This window comes from Babylonia areolata, chromosome 21, assembly GCF_041734735.1.
Source record: "Babylonia areolata isolate BAREFJ2019XMU chromosome 21, ASM4173473v1, whole genome shotgun sequence".
Taxonomy (NCBI): Eukaryota; Metazoa; Mollusca; class Gastropoda; order Neogastropoda; family Buccinidae; genus Babylonia; species Babylonia areolata.
Genome location: NC_134896.1, coordinates 43,417,470 through 43,441,293, shown reverse-complemented (window position 1 = coordinate 43,441,293; position 23,824 = coordinate 43,417,470). Strand labels below are relative to the sequence as shown.

At 45.3% G+C, this 23,824-nt stretch overlaps 1 protein-coding gene across 5 annotated transcripts in view; it reads right to left on the bottom strand.

Moving 5' to 3' along the window:
- Positions 1 to 23,824, bottom strand: part of LOC143295899 (ras guanyl-releasing protein 3-like) — a 253,140-nt gene that overhangs the window by 153,854 nt on the left and 75,462 nt on the right. For all 5 annotated transcript variants that reach the window (XM_076607577.1, XM_076607579.1, XM_076607580.1 and 2 more), the window contains exons 4-5: positions 9,631 to 9,744; positions 5,553 to 5,684 (exon numbers count right to left, since the gene is read on the bottom strand). In XM_076607577.1, the coding sequence (XP_076463692.1) occupies positions 5,553 to 5,684; positions 9,631 to 9,744 (246 nt within the window). The remainder of the gene's footprint in view (positions 1 to 5,552; positions 5,685 to 9,630; positions 9,745 to 23,824) is intronic.

The following is a 23,824-nucleotide window of genomic DNA, read 5'->3' as shown; positions in this document are numbered from 1 at the left end:
TACAGGCGGTCAGGCAGAGAGTCACCTTCTCCATCTGTGGGGCGGAGGACGACAGGAAAGTGGTCACTCCCGTGCAGATCGTCGTGCACTTTCCACTCGTAGTCCAGGACCAACGATGGATCGCAGACCAACAGATCTAAACACGAGAGCTTTCCAGAGGACAGATGCAGGTAAGTGGGAGACTTGTCGTTAAGACAGCACAAGTCCATGTCAGAGAGAAGGTTTTCTAAGAGAAGACCTCGGGCTGATGTCATCTCACTTCCCCAGAGCGGGGAGTGTCCGTTGAAGTCGCCCAACAGTAAAAACGGACGTGGGAGCTGGTCGACCAGGTTCATGAGGTCCTGCCTCAGAACACGGACAGAAGGGGGAAGGTAGAGAGAGCAGACAGTGATGGTTTTCTCGAGCGTGACTCTGACTGCCACCGCCTGTAAAGGGGTGCTTAAAAGAACTGTACTGTATAAAAGGGACTTTCGAATAAAAAGAGCGACACCTCCCGTCAACCCCTCTTGCTTCGGTTGAGCGGGTTTAAAAACGGAGTTAAAACCAGAGAGAGATAAAACCTTGCCATCTCTTTGCAGAGTCTCCTGCAGTGCCAGCACTGAAGGTTTCAAAGCACGACAAAGCAGCTGGAGTTCCTGGAAGTTGGCATAGAATCCCCGGATATTCCAGTGGATCACTGCCATTAAAAAGGTTTTAAAAAAAAAAAATAATAAAGCAGCAGCCTATTCCATCGCTACCCCCTGCTCCTCCACTTGCGGTGGCTCAAGGTCCGCCAGGATGGAGTATTTGTTTTTTGACATAAATTTTTCGGATTCCGACCGGGTCGGAATATCCACCACCTCGGCCCCTCCCGATCCCGCCGTGGCCGCAACCCTCCCCTCCTTGAGTTTTGGAGGTAAGGGGGGCTTCCGGCCACTTCCGCCAGCCCGAGGGCCAGGCAGACGAGAGGCGGGGCGAGGGGGGCCGGGGGGTGGGGTGGGGCGGGAGGCGGACAACGTGCCTCCGCCCGAGGCTTTTCTCTCCCGCCCAGCAGCCCCTGAGGACTGCCGCGCAGGATGGGAAGGGGTGGACACAGCGCCTCCACCCAAGGCCAACGGTTCCGACGAGGCGGTTAAGTCGTCCGTCTGCGTTCCTGTGGACGTCGTCTGGACCGCGACGTCCACCGTCCTGGATCTGACGACAGAGGCATACGACGCCTTAGGCGACGCGGCCTCCACCTGTTTCCTTGCCTCAAAGAAGGAAATTTTCTGTTCTGTCTTGACTTTCTGGATTTGTTTTTCTTTCTTCCAGGTGGGGCAGTCCTTCGATGAGGACGGGTGGCCACCTCCGCAGTTCGCACACAGGGCTGCACTGACGCAATCGCCCTGGTGCGCCGCCTTCGAACAGGTGCCACACGCCTCTTCCTCCTTACATCGGTCTCTCACGTGTCCGAATTTCTGACACTTAAAGCATCTCAGAGGGGACGGTACGTACAGGCTGACATTAACTAGCAGGTATCCGACCCGAATGTCCTTGGGGACATCCGGGCAGCAGAAGGTGAGGAAGAAAGTGTTGGTCGGGACTCTGTCCGACCCCTTCCTCACCGTCACCCTGTACACATCGGTCACTCCCCGAGAGGACAGCTCGCTCTTGATCTCGGCCTCAGACACACCTTTCAACTCCGGGCATCTGATGACTCCCTTTGAGCAGTTGAGACCTTTGTGAGGGGAAATCTTCACCGCCCTATCCACGAAAGTGGTCGCCTTGAGAAGGAGCTGTGTCTGCCTTTTGGATTCTGTCTGCACTAAAAACGCTCCGCTCCTCAGCCTCTTGATGGATCTGAGCGATCCTGCCAGACACTGAAAGCCCTTCTGGACAGCGAAGGGGCTGAGAGCCGACAAGGGCTTGTCGTCATCAGCGCCCTCCATCACTAGCCACGATGGCCAAAAACCAGAGGTCTCAACGACCTCCGACTCAGAGTCTGAGTCGTCCGTTCCCTGTCGTCGTCTTTTTCCGAGTTTGGTGGGGTGTGTTTGTTTAGGATTCATGTTGAAAAAAAAAATGTGAATTCATCCCTCCCTTACCCACCCACCATGGGGTCCAACTTAGGGGCCAGGGTCAAGGGAACACCAGCTTGACCCCTTCCAGGTTTCGGGAGGGATATACAACCAGCAGCCCAGCTCCAACGTGCTCCCCCCCGATCATGCCCAGCTCCCGGGGACAGAGAGCCGAGCACTACGGGGGTTACCTTCGTCAGCCACTAAACTGCCAGTCTTGACCCAGCCCCACGAAGGGGTAGCCGATTGACACACACGGGCCAATGTGTGCCGCCTGTCTTAGGAGAGGTCCGAGCCAAAGGGATGTGTTGAGAGCAGCGTGCTCTCTCAATCCCCAGGATCTCATTCCCCTCCATCACAGGTCGCGCCGCACGGCAAACACGGCGGGCCTAAAGAAGGCCGCAGAGAAAAAAAGAATGTGGAAAAGAAGGCTTGATGGGGAGCTGAGGACAGAAAAGAGGCGGTAAAAAGAAGAACAAAGAATAGCGAAAGAGACAGTGGGTCACGTTTAGTTTGGGCCTCACTCACGACCTGTTCGGCATGGGAAGCCCTATCAGGGGCATCAGTACAAAACCACCACTTATTCAGCCCTAACAGCTACGATGGCTATGTAGGCTGTCAATTAAGACCTGGGACCAGAGCACCAAACCCCAAGAAGCACTGATGCCCCCGCCGACATAGCTCGCTCGATCACTGGCCACTAAGCCTCCCGACCACGACAAGGTAGTGACCCTCCCGGGAGTAATAGCTAAATATATCAAATACAAATGAATAGCTAAATATACCAATAGCTAAATAAATAAACAGCTCATTCACTAAATAATAAATAAATAGACAAATAAATGGAAGAAAAAAAGATATATATAAATGAATAAATCATTAGATAAATTAACAATTAATAAATAAACGAAAAGATGAATAAATGAATTAATTAATACATTAAACAAATAAATTAATAAATAAACCCAATATAAACATACATAAACACATATCCATACACATGTGTGTACATTCCTGCAACAATGCACATTTTGTACAATTTTCTTGGCACGCACATTCCACCACCTTCAACACAGTAATGACTAGCAGCCAGTGAACTGCTTAGAAAACACTGCCAGAAAACTCAGCCCTTGGTCACAGAGCAAATCTTGGACTTGTGTGAGCAATCGTGAGTGGAGATTCATATGAATGTATGGTTCGATGGCAATTCCCAAACTCCAATCCTCAATGCTACATCTTTCTAGCTGTAGCGGAGTTGGTAATGTTGCATGATGCACCAGGAATCAATCATCATTCTAATTGGCTCATCTTCAACAAGGACGGTGAGGCTGTCTTCTGAACTTAGTGCAAAAATGTAGTCTTCTTTTTCTGGTTAGTGACAGATAGTTCATGGAGTCGCTATGAGATATATTTTACTAAGTCGCAATGACCGTTTTGTTGTGTTCGGGACTTTCTTTTTCTTAAGAACGGCATACAGAAGCGAATGTCTTGGCATTAGCAGCAAGTGACATTCTTGCAGTCCTCACTTGAGCGCCCCTTAACTCTGGCTCCACACTGACGACAAGTCTTGGTTGGATGAGAATGCTGACAGCAGTTGTGTGATAACAACAACTGGCATTGTTGACTGTTGTCATGGTGATGGGCAGGCGCTGCACGAGCAGCAAATACTTTTGTGTCATCTGCTATCAATGAAGCTAGCTGTTCTGAGAGTTCTTTTGCAGCTGCTATGGTCAGGCACTTTCCAAGTGTCAGGTCTCTTTCAGCCAGCAGCTTGGTGCGGAGTGGAGTGGACAGACATTTGTGACTGACCTGATCTCAGATGAAATCATCAATGTTTTCACCAAAGTCACAGTCTTTGGCAAGCTGACAAAGCCTGGTTACATACTAGGTGACAGATTCCCTTTCAGCTTGTTTTGCCTATCTGAATTGGTGCTGTAAGTAGGGTAGGTTTTTTGCCAGTTTCAAGTAGTTTGTGAGCACTGTTTTTGCCCTGTTGTAGTTTGCTGGTTCTGGGTTCAAAGTAAAGAAGATGTCCTGGGTGTCTGATCCAGCACAGCGCAGGAGCAGCTGTCGTTTTTGTACAGGGTTTCTGTATTCTGCTGCATCAGCAAAAGTTTGAAGCCTCAGACCAAGTGTTCTTAGTGCTGATAAAAATGGCTGCAACACCGTTTGGGTCGAATGGTCAGAGACGTGTTTCTTAATCGCAAGCAAGCTTGCGTGCTGGTCGCGAGAGAGCGAGTGGCAAGGGTGAGGAGCACATGTGCAACGAAAGGAATGCGAGGCTGGAAGTAGATTATCCTTACCTTGTGGCAAAGTTGCTCTGAAGGCTACCTAGCCTTGACTTGCAAGAACCTAACCACTCTTGCCACCAGGTGGAAAAAAGAAATGCACCTTCCTAGCATGTCTTGTGAGAACCTCGCCTGATTAGCGTGTAAGAAATGCACCTCTGTATTGCCTCTTCCATTGATGTCAGGATTCGAGTGTCACTTACTTGTTTTATATCCTGGTCGCCAGATGTAATGCTCTCACTGCAATAACTTTCTTAAACAGTTAAACATGACTCAGTGTGTGATGCTGATGGACTTTATTGCTCTTTGTTCGGGCACTCCATGCATTTCTTCCTGCCTGTGCGTATCCTAACACAGGTCTAGACTTCCTCAACTAGTTTTCCCCCATGTCTTTTGAGTTCTACTCTTGGTCACCACAGAACTTTACTTGGCTTCCTGCAATGCTTTCTCTCTTTTGCTTGCAACAGCTAACTCTAAAACTATCCCTCAGCTCTCCCTTCTATGCAGACCGTGACCTTTGCCTCCCTTCTCCTCAAATGAACCATCTGAAAAGAAGTTGTCACAGCTACCACTAAACTTGTTGTCAAAAATTATTTGTAAAATTTCTGCAACATCTTGGGTCACAAAATCTCAAAGCTGTTTTGCTACAAATGGCTGTTTAACACTTAGACATGGTTGTAATTGTTATCTGCCATTTGAAAGCGATGTCTTGATTTCTGAAAGGGGTGCTACAAATAACACCCTGGAATGACCACACAAAGTTTTATAAGGTTGTACTCCTCATGAATACTAAAAGCAGACATACCAAGCTTTACCACTGATGTGTACTGGAAAGCTATAATCTAAAAATAGAGGTAGGAAAATTCCTACCATAACGATCATGGATTTATCTGTCACGGGGTATTTTCAAGCACTTAATTTACAGAAATTTCCATCTTGAGGCACTGAAGAGGTTAAGAGGAGGAGGAGAGAAAATGCATCCTTCAAATACTCACATGCATTCACTCACTCATACACACACACACACACACACACACACACACACACACACACACACACACACACACACACACACACACACTCACTCACTCACTCACACTCACACACACACACACACACACACACACTCACACTCACTCACTCACACACACACACACACACACACACACACCTAGAAAGAAGACAACCCCTCACAGAACAGCACAACACATCAGATAGGTGCACTGACACAGTTGACAGATCGATAAGGTCCTTAAGCTGGGAGTTGCCTTCAGACTGAACCGCAGCACCCAAATTCTGTATCACTGCCCTCAATCGCCCGTCCAGGTCAAAGTGCACCGGATAGTTCACGATCCAGTATCTGTCCAACACACAATACATCCTTTATACCAAATATCCTTAGTACTGATGATATAATAAGTGTATTTCTCGTTTTTAATCATGGTGATGTCATAATGGGTGAAATTATGCCCTTGTTGTTGGTGATGATGATCATGCCATAGATATAACAAATGTAACAGTACTTTTGCTGTTCTTGATCATGAAAATAATGCAACAATCTCACATTTCTATTGTTTTTGTCAAAGATGATGACAAAATAATAAACATAATGATGTAATAATTGCTGTTGTCAATTACAACATAATAAATGTTATACTATCCCTGTAAGCCCACAATTTCTCGCAATCCCATGATTTCTCTAACTTTGAGAGAAATCATGGGATCGCAAATAATCGTGGTTGCTCCCATCCCACGTTTTCTCTCAACTGCAAGAAATCGTGGGAAGCCCCCTTTGTTTTTATCAAAAATATTTCCTCTATCATCAGTGTTGGTTTCTTGTCTTTTCCCAACGCAAATCTTAGAGAAAAATGAGAGAGAAAAAGAAAAGAGAAAAAGGGGAGCGACGACAACAACGATCATGATAATGACGGTGGCATTAGCGAAAACATGAGCAGTAATGATACTGAAACACAACTATTTACTGTATTTCACACAAGATGAATCACTGCAATGCATCAACCTCAAATTCAACATCAGAAATCAATAGCAAGCAATGAAATTCAGGCAATGTGTATAACTCAGAGATATAATATAATATAATATAATATAATATAATATAATATAATATAACATAATACAATATAACTTAACCAAATCTTTCCTGGATGTTGGGCATAACATCAAAATGATTCAAATTTCTACATAAATATGATAGCAAAAAAGGTGTTTCACAATGGTTTATCCTCATGCAGGACATGGAAACTGGACCAAATTGTTTTGATGCTTTTTGTGATGCAACCTCTTCTGTCAAATTTATTTGGAAGGTTCTTCATTCCATGCTTGCTCATTTGTTCATCTGTTTGTGTCAGCATCATTTCACATGCAAGATTGCACTGAAAACAGATTCTCAGTTTCTTAGAGAACACTTAGAACATGAAAATATCTTAAGAACAGAGTGAAAGAAGACCAAATCAACCAGCCAAGTAAACACACACACACACACACACACATACACACACACACACACACACACACACACACACACACACACTCACTGACATACACATACATTCACACTTTTTTTAAACCAATACTGTGCCGTCACCTTCACTGTCTATTGTTGATGTGTTTGCTAACACCAATGTCATTATCATGATCGTCGTTGTTTTCCCCATTTCTCATTTCTTTCTCTCTCTCATTTTTCTCTTAGATCTGCACTGGGAAAAGACGAGAAACCAAATCCGATGGCAAAGGAAATATTTTTGATGAAAATAAAGGTGACTTCCCACGATTTCTCACACACTGTGAAATCGTGGAAGGGGAACAGACTGTTCTCTCTTGAAGAGGTTCAAGATTTAATCGGACTATACAGAGCTAATACGTTGTTGATAATGATGATGAATGCTATGGATATTTATGTAGCGCCCATCCTCAGTCGGAGACCAAGCTCTAAGCGCTTTACAAACATGGGATCATTTGCACAACATGCTGCCTACCTGGGTAGAGCTGACTGACAGCTGCCACTGGGCGCTCATCATTCGTTTCCGGTGTCATTCAATCAGATTTCAGACACACACACATACACACTCTGACAGACATACAATATTTTACGTGTATGATTTTTTTTTTTTTTTTTTTTATCCCGCCAGCAATACTATGTTTTCTGGGGTGTGCTTGCTGGGTATGTTCTTGTTTCCATAACCCACTGGACGCTGACATGGATCACAGGACGTTTTACATGTGTATTTTATCTTCTGCATGCGTATACACATGAAGGGGATTCAGGCACTAGCAGGTCTGCACATATTCTGACCTGGGAGACCGCAACAATCTCCACCCTTTACCCACCAGGCGCTGTCACGGAGATTCAAACCTGGGATCCTCAGATTGAAAGTCCAAAGCTTTAACCATTCAGTTGTTGCACCCATTGTTCAAGTATAATGCTGTGGTGAACTCCATCCCTCGTAAGTGGATCAAGTGGATCCAGGCTGGTGAAATAGAAATAGGCACACGGTCTTGTGAAGCCAGCCCATTTGATGGAAAACGAAAGCAAAGGGAACTCTTACATGCATGCAAAGTAACTACCATCCCAGAGAAAATTTGGCATTAATACTGACAAAGAAACAAGGCTTAGAGTATAACACTGGAAACTATTATGTAAAGTATATCCCACAAACATTCTGCTAAATAAAATTAAAGTAAAACAAACTAACAAATGCTCATACTGTCACAATACTGTTGACCTTGAACACTTTTTTTGTGAGTGTCTGACTGTGTCATTTTAGGAAATTGGTTGAGAAGAAAATATTTTCAGAAACAAACTTTAACAAAAAACTGTGAAACATAAACATTTTATTTGGCATCGATAATCCCAATATTTCCAATGAGCGTTATAAGTATAACATTTAATTTGGCATTGATAATCCCAATATTTCCAATGAGCGTTATAAGTATATCAATTAACTTTTATTCACTGGTAAAATGTGTATCAGCATGTTTTTAAAAAAAAACAGAATCAGTTCCTCCTGAATTTTGAGGAGATTGGTATCTGGAGCCTGTGACAATGAAGTCGATTGAAGGAATATTTGATGCAATCTTATTGAATGAAAACTGTTTTCCATGGGGGAAAAGTGTAAAATAGAGGAAGAATTAGTAAACGAGAGATACACACACATCACTCAACTCACACAGAGCAATCACAAACCCAGACGTATGCACACACATTTAAGATGTAAGATTAAAAACTGCAAAAAAATGTTCATCAATAGGAAAATAGAGACAGAAGTGAGTGAGAGTGGGCCATGAGAGAGCAGCTGGGGTGAAATACCCTGCTTCAAAAGATGCAATCATTCCCCAGTCCCCCTTCATAATTCTCATCACCATGTACTATTTACACACGCAGACTGGCCTTGTTTTGTTTTTGTTTTTGTTTTTTGTTGCTGTTGTTTTTTTAGGAAAGAAGGAAGAAAGGGGAAAAAAAGGAAAAAGAAAAACCACCCTCAAACAAACAACAAAAAAAAGCCTGTAAAATTTGGACATTAGCCACAACTTTTTCCCTCAATTAAGACCCCTGTGGCTAAAACAGCAGCTTGTTTGTGCATTTCTTCAATGTTGCAGATTTTCCCGATCAGTTAAGCCAAATCAAGTGCTGCCATCAGTCTCCAGTCTATTTTTAATTCACAATAGGTTTCAAAACTGGTTTTGATTCTTCATGAATTAAAAACTCACTGTAAAAGTGTGCTAGTGTTAACTGTTCACATTTTCCCCCTCCAAATTTTGCACATGGCCTTTATTCACACGAAACATTCAGTTGAACGCCCTTGCTCAAACAACTTCCATCATGCCAAAAACAAGATGAAATGCTTATGATGCAGCTTTCAAATTGAAGGCGATTGAACTGGCCATTGAAAAGGGAAACCGAACTGCTGCCTATGATCATTTTTTGTTAATTGGACAAGTTTCTGTGTCTGTCAAGTTTCTCACTTTCTGTGACTAATTTGGAGATATTTTTGTGCTTTGTGTGTGTGTGTGTGCAACATTTGCGGCTTATAAACCATTGCAGCTTGTATATGAATAAGTTCTCAATTCAAAAAAAAAAAAAGGGGGGGCGGGGGGGGGGGGGGGGAGGATATGGCTTATGCAACAGTACACTGTATTCCGATTTTTAACGTACATACCCAGTCCACACCCTCCACCAACACATAACCCACCATGCCCCATCCTCCACCAACATACATACCCAAGCCCAACCCTCCACAGACACACATACACACCCATGCCTTATCCCCTGACAGACAGCAGCCTACCTGACAGCCTGGCAAATCTGTGTCTTGTACAACTGGATGGGGCATACAGGACAGGAGGGCAGGTGGAGACAGTCACCATCCTCACATGTCACTGTCTCCTCACAACCTTGGTAACTGAGCCATACATCAAGGCCAATAGCATCACATCAAATAAAAACAGATATGCTTACACCAGTCTGATTAAAAAGGGCACGAGGTTATAATAAACTGTCTGCTTTAGTTTTTTTTCTTTAACTCTCGTTAATATTCTAAACTCATCTTTAACTCTTGTTAATATTCTGAAGTCATAAGTGACAGTCCATATTACAGCGCCACTCCAGAATCATATTTTACTAAAATATACAGCCAGATTCTTAACATCCAGACATAATGAAATGAAGCCTCTCAAATAATTTACAAAGACAGACATGACTAAAATAAAATAAAAATTGACATATACCTTTTCCCCCCCTTTTAAAAAAATAATAAATCACTATGTACACCAGTGTTTTCAGTTCCATCCATCACAACTACTTTTGACGAGTCATCCCTTGAAAATGTCAGTTTGGTTTTACAAGCCATGTAAAATCTCTAAGATCCTAGGTTCAGATTTATTTCACACTGAAAGTTTTATGGACTTTTTCTTTCCTTCTTCAAGAGTCAACAGCAGTTTTGTTGGTGAAACACCTCTCTTTGTGAGACAGTCGCTGTTTGTGTGCATTGAACCAAACAACATATTTCACAACCCATTTCTTCATCATTTCTCTGATTCCACAGATTTCCAATCTCAAATGTTTTTCTGTCACTTGTTTGGTGGATTTCGGTGTGTCATGGAGTGACTTGCACTCTGTTATTGAATGATAGGCAATTCATCAGGCATCAGTTTCCCAGCAGTTATTTCTGTAAACAATGTTGAACCAAATACTGATATATCAACTTATTCTGCCACAGCTATGTTTTACAAGTGCTTTTGACCGCTCTGCAAATCTTCTCAGAATTCCAACAAATATGACTAGTCTGTCCTTCATCATGTGCTAAGAATATAATATATCTACCTTGTGTTCCTCTGTCATTCAGATCTCCAAATGAAGCATCTGTATAAACCATTAACTTTAACACTCCATAACCCAAATGATGAAATTACAAATCAACTTTTTTGGACTTATTCAACTGATGATCTTATTTGCTTCAATCAAGTGTTCCACTTTTCTATCTTTTATGTTTGAGACAATCTGGCAAGGCGACTGGCAAGATGTCCACAATATCTGTCCAACTTTACATCTGTAGTCCTGTTTTTCATCAGCATTCAAACACGCCGGTTTTTGCTGCATTCTATTCTTTTTTATTTGTATTAGTTCCAGGCTGTCTCCGTATTTGTTCTGATGTAGAAAATTTTTGCTTTTATCTGAGAATAGTTCTATCCTAATGTATTGAAATGTTCTTTCTTCTTTTCTAGCTTTGAATGTCTTTCTAATTTCCTGTATAACAGTCTGTTCAATTTTTTTTAGCCTCCCCACTTGAAGTTGTCCGCATGGCATGCCAATTCATCCATCCAACAGAAATCTCCTGGGTCAAGTTTTGATACTTTTCTTCCACACCTTCTTGACTCAATCGCACCATTGTAAAGAAGCATCACTGAGTCCATAAACACACTTCTACACATGCTGTAACTTCCTTTCTGTCAGTTTCTTTTGGAAGTAATAATAATAATAATAATGGTATTTATATAGCGCTGAATCTTGTGCAGAGACAAATCAACGCGCTTTCGCACCAGTCATTCACACGCATGCATAACTCTAAAACTGTAGAAACTAAAGAAAAGGAAGGGCAGGCAAGGGAGGCTATTTTGGGAAGAGGTGGGTTTCAAGGCCAGACTTGAAAGAGCTGAGTGTGGAGACTTGACGAAGCGAAAGAGGAAGTTCATTCCAATCGCAAGGTCCAGAGACAGAGAAAGAACGGCGGCCAACAGTCAAGTGTTTGAATCTGGGTATGCGTAAACAAAGTGGATCCGAAGCCGATCATAGTCAGCGAGATGGAGTGTACAGGTGAAGGCAGCCACAGAGATAGGAAGGGGCAGTTTAGTGAATACATCTATAACATAGAGGAAGTCTCACAAACAAGTCTCTTCCTATCTCTTGTCCAAGCAGAAATATTGTCTTTATGTCCATGGAGTAAGGGGTCCAATTCTTTTGATAAACAAGAGGCAAAGCCTTCAAGACTCGCTTGTGCTTCCTGCTTTATCCAGTAAAGGAATCATTAAGAGAAAAAAAAAGAAGAGATTTAAAAAATCATTGAAAAGTACTCTGCATTAAATATGATATATAAAATAAGCTTAAGGGTCAGGTCAGGGGCATAGCCCTTGCTACTGGTACCATGCAACCTAGTACTACCTGCCGCATGTGAAGTCTCCCAACGACAGACCAGGTGGAGGAGGAAACCTTTCCCAACAGCTGTGAAGGCAGAAGAGGATGACCAAAGGGAGCTCTTATCCTTGGCTGGAAGTCCTCCTAGGAGACGGAGCTCCGAAGAAAAAACCTGCACCTGCAGTATCTGCACCTGTGGGACTGTGAGCATTGGTAGGCAAGAGAGTGGGGAAGGGACTGCACAACTCCTCCTCACTAAAAAAAAAAGTCATCTGTGCTGGTCAGGCAACCAGGCTAATGTTGGAATGACAAGCTAGCCTTCAATACCCAGCTTTCCCAAGCCCTGCGGCGATGGAGAAGTGGTAACGGGGACAGGCAGAGGATGCTGCTGGCAGTTCCTAGTCACGACCCTGCACGCAGGAGGCTGTGGGGTGATGGTCGTCCGCTGTAGACTGGGGCAGATGCGGCACCTGTATCCTCCCACAGTGTCAGAGCAGCCCTTTTTAGGGACAGCACTGCTCTCCCCACATGGGGAAGGGGAGATAAAAGGATCCCTAAACAAAGCCTGCCTCACCTAGTACCTAGTAGGAAACCGCACCTACTTGGACATCCAACACTAGCGGTTGAAAACAACAGAAGAAAAGAACCAGGAGTCATGCCCTGGCTCTGGGTGCCTGGAATGTTCGCACCCTTTTGGACAGAGACGACAGACCAGAAAGACACACAGCTCTCACTGCTAGAATGCTTGATCTCTACCAGGTGGACATAGCAGCCCTGAGCGAAACCAGGTTTGCCGGTGAAACCGAGCTGGAGGAAGTTGGAGGGGGTTACACCTTCTACTGCATTGGGAAGCAAGATGGCACCCCAAAAACCTCAGGCGTGGGCTTTGCCATACAAACCAAACTTGCATCACAGCTTGACAGCCTTCCATGTGGGATAAACGATAGGCTGATGACCCTGTGTCTGAAGCTGTCCAAGGATCGCTTTTCCACAGTCATCAGCTGCTATGCCCCGACAATGACCAACCCTGATGACATCAAAGACGCTTTCTACGAGGAGCTCAGCTGCACCATTTCAGCGGTAGACAGAAAGGACAGGCTGATCGTCCTTGGGGATTTCAATGCCTGCGTCGGCGTGGACTTCTCCTCATGGCCAAAAGTCCTAGGACAGCACGGCACTGGCAAGTGCAACTCACGGACTGCTTTTGCTCTCGCTCTATGCGCAGCACGGACTGACCATCACCAGCACCCTCTTCCAACAAGCAGACAAGTGCAAGAACACATGGATGCACCTCCACTCCAAGCAATGGCACATGCTGGACTATGTGATTGTCCGGCAGAGGGACAGAGGTGATGTTTCCATTACATGCTGCATGAGAGGAGCAGTCTGTTGGTCGGACCATCACCTGGTACGCAGCAAGATGAACACCAGACTTGCACACAAGCTCCAACCAGCCAGGCAGAAACCCCCTAGGAAGCTGAACATCCACCGCCTCCCTATCACCAAGGACGTGCTGCAGCAGCATATCCAAGCAGCTCTCCAAGAAATTCCTGAATCTACTGATGCAGAAGAAGTATGGAGCATCTTTAAAGATGCTGTGTACACAGCAGCAGCCGACACACTCGGCTTTGTACAGAGGAGCCACAAAGACTGGTTTGACGAGAACGACTCTGGAATCTCCATCCTCCTGAACACACTGCATATACGGCATCAGGATCACATTTCCGATAAAAACTGCCAGAGGAAGGGGAACCAGTTCTTGCAAACCAAGCAACTTGTACAGAAGAGGCTGCATGAGATGAAGAACATCTGGGAGAGAAAGTCCGAAGAGCTTCAGTCCTCTGCTGATGCTCACGACATGGAGACCAGACCACCCTCCTGACAGACAAGAAAGACATCCTTGCCCACTGGGCAGAGCACTTCAACACCCTCCTCAATAGGGACTCATCCATATCTGATGAGGTAATTGTGGCTCTCCCACAGCTACCAGTCAATGACTTGCTAGCTGCCTCTCCCACCAAGGCCGAGACCCGGAAGGCCCTGAAGCTGACAACGTCAGGAAAAGCACCAGGAGCGGTGAACCGCTGTGGTCTGTGGAAGATCCTCCTAACGTTCAGCTGCCCAGAGAGCCTAATCCAGCTTACTGCATCATTCCACAATGGCATGCAGGCGAGAGTACAGGAAAATACAGACATGTCGGATCCATTCCCTGTGGTAATTGGAGTGAAGCAGGGCTGCATCCTGGCACCCTCACTGTTCTCCATTCTCTTCTCTGCCATGCTGATTGACCTCTTCCAAGACTGTGACTGGGGCATCTACATGCAGTTTCGCACAGATGGCAAACTTTTCAACTTGCGGTGACTCCATGCCAGGTCCAGAGTGTTTGAAGCACTCTTGAGAGAGTTCCTCTTTGCTGATGACCGCGCGCTTGCTGCACAAACCCATGAGGTCATGCAGTTCATTATGGACAGGTTCCTACAGGTGCTTTGGACTCACCATCAACCTCAGCAAGATGGAGTCCATGTACCAACCGGCTCACAGAACACCAGTGCCTCCCCCCCCCCCACCTGCAATCAAGATTGATGACACAGAGATCGAGTCAGTCGACAAGTTTTGCTACCTGGGCAGTACCCTATGCAGCAACGGAGCCCTTGATGCAGAAGTGACGCTGCGCATCGCCAAGGCCAGCTCTGCCTTTGGCAGACTCAACAACAGGCTGTGGAACAACACAGGCATCAGGCTCAGCACCAAAATCAAAACCAACAGAGCTGTTGTCCTGACCACCTTGTACTGCTGTGAAACATGGAAGACGTATCGCCGTCTCATTCAACAACTTGAGCAGTTTCACCAGAGATGCCTACGAAAGATCCTCGGCATAAAGTGGCAAGACAGGGTCTCCAACCTCCAGGTCCTAGAGAGGAGCGGCCTGCCCAGCATCAAAAGCCTGCTGATCCAGTGCCAGTTACTCTGGACAGGACACGTTGTCCGCATGACAGACAGCAGGATCTCGAAGATCCTTAAGTATGCCCAGCTGAAGGAAGGCGACCGTGAACTTCGAAGACCCTGCAAGCACTTCAAGGACACCTTGAAGACAAACCTCAAAGCCTGTGACATAGACATCGCTTCCTGGGAAACTGATGCCCTTGACCGCTCTCGTTGGAGGATGTTGTGCTCTAGTGGCATAAAGATGTTTGAAAACAAGAGAATGCTGGCCATTAAGGAGAAGTGTGAGTGAAGAAAGCAGGGTGCAATTTCTGGAGACGTTTTCCCTGTGGGAAGTGCTGCGCATCCAGCATTGACCTCTTCTCCCATATGAGGACACATCGACAGATAAGCCTGCCTGCCTACTCATCCGTCAGACCGACGGGAGACTCCATTGTCATAAAATAAACTTGGAAGAAAAAAATTAACACACACACACACACACGAATAAAACGTCAAAAACAGACGCAAATGATATAAGATACATGAATCCCGAGATGAAAACATCCCGGAAAGCCACAGCAAACAACAAACATGCATGAAAATAACATTTCTAATGCATAAAAGATTGGCAAGACAGAACAAATCTATAAATCTGAAAAATGGCAGCCATTGAGAATGATTGTTTACCTACTGCCAGAAACCACATTTAACCCCCAAGGCTGCCTATATGACAAGGTAACTCGTCATCGCAAGCATGTACGCTTCGCTGCAATAATGATGAGATAACTCATCATCGAAATATTCTGATTTTTCCCTGCTTTGCATTCAGTTCGTTGACAAAAATGCTGGTAGCTTTAGCTTGGGGAATCTTTCTTGATTCTATTCATAGCTAGAAACACCACCAACATCATGAGGCAGTCCTTTATTTGAACATTTTGATTGGTTTACTGGCCACAGTATTTGCCCGACTCCTCTCCTCGTTCGCTCAACAAAATGTCGGACTGACGCCGTGCTCAAGACATGCGATCGTGGCGAACTAAATCAACCAAGATTGCTTTCTTTAGCTGATGCTCAGAAAGAACTGACGCGTAAATTTGAAGGAGAAGACAGCGATGAACATTTATAGGATGATTTGATAGAAAATAAAGGGAGCAATCAAGAGAGTGGCCAAGATACGGCTATCAGTGAGTTATGCCGGCTGTACAATTGTAGCAGACAACAGACAGTGACCAAATTACAAGCAGAACACAGTGTGAGTGATTTTCTTGGCACTCAGCCAATGTGGTCTGATGAGAACTGGATAAAGTGACTGTGTGAGAGGGGTGAAGAGGAGGGGGGTGGAGACTGAGGGGGTGTGGCCTCACATTCATATTATCACTTGGAGAAATCACAATGCATTGTGTATCTATCTCTTTTTCAATTTTTTTTTTAATGTGGTTGTTCTAGTATGATTTTGTGTGTGCAGATATCCATTTGTCCAGAAAATATATTTTAGTGCAAATTACCTGGCTAATGTTTGTAATGAACAAGTTGAAAATGTGACAAAAAACAAAACACTAATTTCAAAACAACAGCATGTCACTAATATATATATAAAATGGGAAAACATCATGTGTTTTGTATTCTTTATCCATTTACCATTCAGGAAATATATACTTTTATGGGTCTTTCTCTCCAATAACAAAGTGCACAGAATTTTTTGAAAATTTATTCCTGTTTTTTGTGAAAAAACCATGGCAAAAAGATTTCACTTAAATCTCATTTTCCTGGCAGCAAAAGGGTTAGTTGGCTAGCAGACAGTGGTCTAATGGTGAGATGTCATACCACTGAGTTGCCACAATAAATTCTGGCCGAGAAGAGCAAACAGATAGGCCTCGTTTGCATCAGTTTGACATGATACAGTATATGACACACACACACAAAAAAAAAAAGATTTGAGACAACTTTACAGGCTGTGCAGATGATCATTATGTATGGTAATAACAATGAGAGATGTATCTATCTTTGACGATTGGTTTGACCCTAAAGATGATAATGACAGCGACAAAACTAACAGCAATATCTGATGCTTTGTCTGGTCTAGGCTATCTGTCCAATCAGATATAATCTTGAGTGGGTAACAATGACTTACAGTGTCTAGTCTAGGCTATCTGTCCAATCAGATATAATCTTGAGTGGGTAACAATGACTTACAGTGTCTAGTCTAGGCTATCTGTCCAATCAGATATAATCTTGAGTGGGTAACAATGATTTACAGTGTCTAGTCTAGGCTATCTGTCCAATCAGATATAATCTTGAGTGGGTAACAATGATTTACAGTGTCTAGTCTAGGCTATCTGTCCAATCAGATATAATCTTGAGTGGGTAACAATGACTTACAGTAAGGTGCAATACTTTTGCCAAATTTGAGAAGGGAAGAAGAGAGAGAGCAGTGGCGTAAAATGATAAGTCAAAGACCAGTCAGACAGCATGTAAGGGCACAGAGCTCAGCTAGCAGGAAATGGACAACAGCCAAGAATCCACGATTTTCATAAAACCCAGGGTGGACTTACAATGGACGGGGAAATCACTTGCCTTTATTTTTTCACACTTTTTGTCACTGATCAGTTGACCAACTTCTTTGTTGAGGGGGCAAACCAGATACACAGCAGACACTTCATCGGTTCAGTTGCAAACAGGTAGGAGTGAGTATCACCAAAGAGCTTCATCCTCTAAAGCAGGTATGCTCTTACTGTCTTTGGTATTAAAGGAAAAAAGTCCAACTGCTCAGTTTCTGAAAACATAAGACTTTTTTCTTTTTTTCTTTTTTTGTGGTCAAAACCATAACTGCAAAGAATGAGAGGGTGGTGGTGGTAGTGGTGGAAGGTCAATGGTTTTTTTTTGTTGTTGTTTGTTTGTTGATGTTGTTTTTAAGATGAACATTATCTTCCCAGTTTAAACAATCAAACATCAGCAAGTGTATCAGCAAGTGATAAATTTATTCATATCCACTTACTAATATATTAACTAACTCATACAGCCATCTAAACCCTGAACCCCCTCCCTTCCTACTTATCTAACTAACCCAGATGTCCTCACCTAATTCCTGTCCTATCCCTCTCCACGGCATGCATGCACACATTTTTCTTCTTTTTTTCCACACCCCAAAAATGTTTTTTCACACATTGAACACATCAGTGTTTTATATACATCACCACATCAGTGTTTTACAAACCCCATGAATGTTAATAATTGACTTTTTATCTTGACTGAACCAACATTTGTCATTGTTGGGACTGTTATTCGCTTTCATTAGGGTCAGGTCAGGTCATTAGATCTGCTACTGGTAACCTGTAATCCAGTACAACCTGTTCAGGGTCGGGTTGCCGGCGACTAAACCGGCACTCCCACCGCTCCCTTCGGGACTGGTGAGGCGGGTGGCTAGACACCCTTGTGGAGATCCATAAAAGGGCGTCGGCTCATGAGAGCCACCTAGACGGGCGCAATAGCCGAGTGGTTAAAGCGTTGGACTGTCAATCTGAGGGTCCCGGGTTCGAATCATGGTGACAGCACCTGGTGGGTAAAGGGTGGAGATTTTTACGATCTCCCAGGTCAACATATGTGCAGACCTGCTAGTGTCTGAACCCCCTTCGTGTGTATATGCAAGCAGAAGATCAAATACGCACGTTAAAGATCCTGTAATCCATGTCAGCGTTCGGTGGGTTATGGAAACAAGAACATACCCAGCATGCACACCCCCGAAAACGGAGTATGGCTGCCTACATGGTGGGGTAAAAACGGTCATACACGTAGAGGCCCACTCGTGTGCATATGAGTGAACGCAGAAGAAGAAGAAGATGAGAGCCACCGACGGCCTTCTAGCTCCACCGTGCTGTGTGCATGCCACATGCAGTTGGCCCCCGGGGTGTGCCTACCCATGCATGCGGAGTCTGGATCCGGCAGAATCTGCGGAAGAAACCTATCAGTTCAACGGAGAGGAAGGCGGTTACAGCAACGCACTGTGGAGTGCAGAGAGCAAGATGAGACACCGAAAGGATATCTTGGTCATCCACTGCATCCGTGCTCATCCTCCAGTCGTCTCGACTTAGTCTTGCCACTGGAAACTGGTGGACCCGGACGAGAGAGTGAGGTCGACGTTGCGCAATTCCTCTTCACTTTAAACAAATTCATCGCGCAAGTCTTCAGTCATCCTTAATGACCTTTCATCCTTCATCATTTCATCACCCCCAAGTCCTGTGGCGACAGGCGAGCGACGAAACGACAGGTGTGGGTACACTGGCAGTCGCAGCCGCAGACCTGCACGCAGGCGGCTCAGGCCATAGGGTCATTCTTCGTCGACAGGAGCAGCGATGGAGCTCGGCAGCCGTCTGAGCGTCTGAGCAGCCCTCTGTAGGAATGCACTGCTCACCTCCCTGGCATGAGGAAAGGGCTAGAAAAGGTGCCCTAAAAACTGCCTGCTCCATATTACCCTGGCCAGCATACCGCGGCTGGCGGGGACCCTACATCAGCGGTCGAAACAAAAAGAAAGAAAAGAAAAAAACAAGGATCGTTCCTCTCACCATTGGTGCTTGGAACATAAGGACTCTCCTGGACAGAGATAACGCAGAAAGACCCCAAAGGAGAACGGCACTAGTTGCATCCGAACTCGCCAGATACAACATTGACATCGCAGCCTTGAGTGAGACTCGGCTTGCAGGCAAAGGCGAGCTCTGTGAACGGGGATCTGGTTACACCTTCTTTTGGAGTGGACGAGGAAGCGAAGAGCGACGTAAGGCTGGCGTTGGTTTTGCAGTACAAACAGCACTTGTCAGCAAGCTAGCTGGAATCCCAAAGGGAGTCAACGATAGGCTTATGACCATGAAACTCCCACTGGCATCTGGCCAGAAGCACCTCACCATTGTCAGTGCCTACACCCCAACCATGACCAACCCGGATGAAGTGAAGGCGAAGTTCTACAAGGACCTTCACTCTGTCATTGCTGCTATCCCTAAAGCAGACAAGCTCATCATTCTTGGGGACTTCAATGCTAGAGTTGGCTCTGACTACATCTCCTGGGATGGAGTGATTGGAAAGCACGGTGTGGGCCACTGCAACCCAAATGGATTGCTTTTGCTTCAGACCTGTGCAGAGCATGAACTGCTGATAACCAACACAGTTTTCTGCCTCCCTACCCGTAACAGGACGTCATGGATGCACCCTCGCTCAAAGCATTGGCATCTCATCGATTATGTCATCGTCAGGAAAAGGGATAGGCAAGATGTACGTGTAACAAAGACCATGTGCAGCGCCGAGTGTTGGACAGACCATCGCCTTGTAGTCTCGAAGCTGAATATTCGAATCCAGCCCAAGAGACGCCCCCAAGGCCAGAAGGCTCCAAAACGGCTCAACATCGCTAAGCTGAAAAACATCACCATCAAACAGTCCTTTGTGGAGCTGCTGGAAGATCGTCTGGAATCCGCCTCTCTGGACAACCAGAATGTGGAGTCTGACTGGAGGACCCTGCGTGAGCTGATCTATAGTACAGCTTCAGAGACCCTGGGACCCATGACCAGAAAGCACAAAGACTGGTTTGATGAAAACTGTGATGAAATCAAGCAGCTTCTGGATGAGAAACGCCGTCTGCATCAAGCCTACCTGAGCAACCCAAATTCCACATCAAAAAAGGATGCGTATGATGCCATCCGCAGGACTGTTCAGCAAAAGTTACGCCAGATTCAGGTTAAGTGGCTGAGTGACAAAGCTGATGAGATCCAGGGATATGCTGACAGGCAAGATATGAAGAGGTTCTATGATGCCTTAAAAGAAGTCTACGGCCCCACATCCTCAGGATCATCCCCCCTCCTCAGTGCAGATGGGAATACCCTGATCACCGAGAAGGAGAAAATTCTCAAACGCTGGGCTGAGCACTTCAACAGTGTCTTAAATCGCCCTTCCTCCATAAATGATGAAGCCATAGACCGTCTCCCACAAGTCCCCATCAACGAAGCACTGGACGATCCGCCAACACTTCTTGAGACCTAGAAAGCAATCCGTCTGCTATCCACTGGCAAAGCACCTGGATCAGACTCCATACCAGCAGAGGTCTACAAGGATGGAAGCACTGTGCTGACTGAGAAGCTCCATCAGCTGTACTCACTCACGTGGAAAGAAGGGACGATCCCCCAGGATTTCAAAGATGCATCTATCATTCACTTGTACAAGCGAAAGGGGAACCGGCAAGCCTGTGATAACCATCGGGGCATTTCCTTGCTCTCCATCGTAGGCAAGATACTTGCCAGGATCCTACTAAACCGCCTCACAGCACACCTTGACCAAGGTCATTTGCCTGAGAGCCAATGTGGATTCCGGAAAGAGCGCGGAACCGACATGGTGTTTGCTGCAAGGCAGCTGCAAGAGAAATGTCAGGAGCAAAATGCTGATCTGTTCTCCACCTATGTCGACCTCACTAAGGCCTTCGACACCATGAGTAGAGAGGGACTGTGGAAGATCAGGGCCAAGTACGGATGCCCTCGGAAATTTATTTCCTTGGTCAGCCAATTCCATGAAGGCATGCAGGCTCGAGTCCAGGACAATGGCGAAACATCTGCTCCTTTTGCTGTCACAAATGGTGTCAAGCAAGGCTGCGTCCTGGCTCCGACGCTGTTCAGCCTCATGTTCTCTGCAATGCTTACTGATGCCTTCAGAGATGCAATGTTGGAATCGGCCTAAAGTACCGAACAGATGGCAAGTTGTTTAACCTCAGAAGGCTTCAAGCAAAAACGAAGGTCATGACAGACATCATCAGAGACTTTTTGTTTGCTGATGATTGTGCCCTCAACGCTGGATCTGAAGCTGACATGCAACTCAGTGTCGACAAGTTTGCCACTGCCAGCAGGAACTTCAGCCTTACCATCAGCACGAGGAAAACTGAAGTTCTCCATCAGCCAGCCCCAGGGAAACCCTACATTGAGCCCAACATCACAGTCAACGGTCAGAGACTCAGTGCGGTGGAGCGGCTCACATACCTTGGCAGCGCACTGTCACAAAATGCGACCATCGACGATGAAGTGAACGTCAGGATTGCAAGAGCAAGCGCAACTTTTGGTAGACTCAATGCAAATGTCTGGAACAGAAGAGGCATTAGTCTTGAGACCAAGTTAAAGGTCTACAGAGCAGTAGTTCTCTCCACACTACTGTACGCCTGCGAAACTTGGACAGTGTACCAACGACATGCCAAGAAGCTGAACTACTTCCACACAACATGCCTCAGGAAGCTACTGAACATCAAGTGGCAAGACAGGACCCCAGACACAGAGGTGCTCGCAAAAGCCACCCTTCCCAGCATCTTCACCATCCTGATGCAGTCCCAGCTTCGCTGGGCTGGACACGTGGCACGCATGCCAGACCATTGGCTGCCCAAAAGGCTCTTCTATGGCGAGCTGCAACAAGAGAAGAGATCACACGGAGGTCAGAAGAAGCGCTTCAGAGATACTCTGAAAGTCTCTCTGAAAGCGTTTAATATCAACCCTGACTCCTGGGAGGAATCTGCAGTGGACCGTGACAAATGGCGCGCTGCTGTGTACAAAGGCGCCAAGTTGTGTGAGGCCAACAGGACTGCTGCAGCTGTTCAGAAGAGGCAGGCCAGAAAGTCACAGGCAAACAAGCTCCCTGACAATGATATGCCTGTCTTTGTCTGCCCCAACTGTCAGCGAACATTTCGTGCGCAGATTGGATTATTCAGCCATCTGCGCATTCACAGATAGATTCATGAGCATCCTCCCCCCCACCCCACCACCACCCTCCCCCAGCTGGATGACAACGATGGTCATCATCGATCTCGATGGACACACCACCATTCACTTTCATGTACACGAGCAATGTGATTGTTATCATAAACAAATAATATGATTTGTATTCTTCTACAGGTATGATCTGACAATAAACATGTTAATTCCAGCTGTATTTTGTTTCTTTTCTTTTTGGATGTCATACTGTGGAGGTGGAAATAGACTTTTTTGATGCACAAAAAGTGTCAACATCACTTTGAAATGATTAAATATCTAAAATCAAGATAATCAGGAAAAAAAAAAAGGCCCAGACTAAGAATCCATATTCACATTCCATCACAAAAATGTTTACTTTGCTTATGTATCTCCTGTAGTTGAGTATTAGAATGTTTGAAAATGCATTACCCCTCAAAATTCCCTGGCAAGGGGAGAGCACTTTTTTTGTGTGTAAAATTCTTTGGCACTAAACCAGTTTTAAAAAATGAACAATAAAAAAATGATTTAAAAACACACACATTGTTGGGTTATTTCCCTTGATGACTTACAAGAGGTTACGAGAGTCGCTTGGCGGGAATAAATCAGAACAATGGACTGTGACTGATGTGTGTTCATTTGAGGCTGAAATATCACATTGGTGACGAGGATACACTCGTTTGCCATTTGGAGTCTCAGCTGCACCAGCCATCTTCCAGCAAACAATGGACTGCTTGTTGCAGGACATTCCATAGGTTGCAGTGTTTCAAGATGATATCCTGGTCACTAGCAGCACCGATGAAAACCACACTCTCCACCTGCGGAAGTATTTCGCAGACTTGAAGCTGAAGGTTTCCAGTTTAAGGAGGAGAAACGTGAATTCATTCTACCGGAAGTCACATACCTAGGTCTCAACGCCGAAGGAGTCCAGCCCACACCTGAGAAAGTGAAGGCTGTTCTGGATGTCCAAACTCCCCAAAACACAGCTGAGTTAAAGTCATTCCTTGGTCTCATTAACTTCTATGGGAAGTTCTTGCCTCGGTTGGCGACAGTGTTATCTCCACTGAACAATCTTCACAATCTTCACAACAGGACCAAGCTTTCAAGAAGGTGAAGGAAATGCTTCTGTCAGCCGACCTTCTGGTTCACTTCAATGCAGACATGGATGTAACCTTATCCCGTGATGCT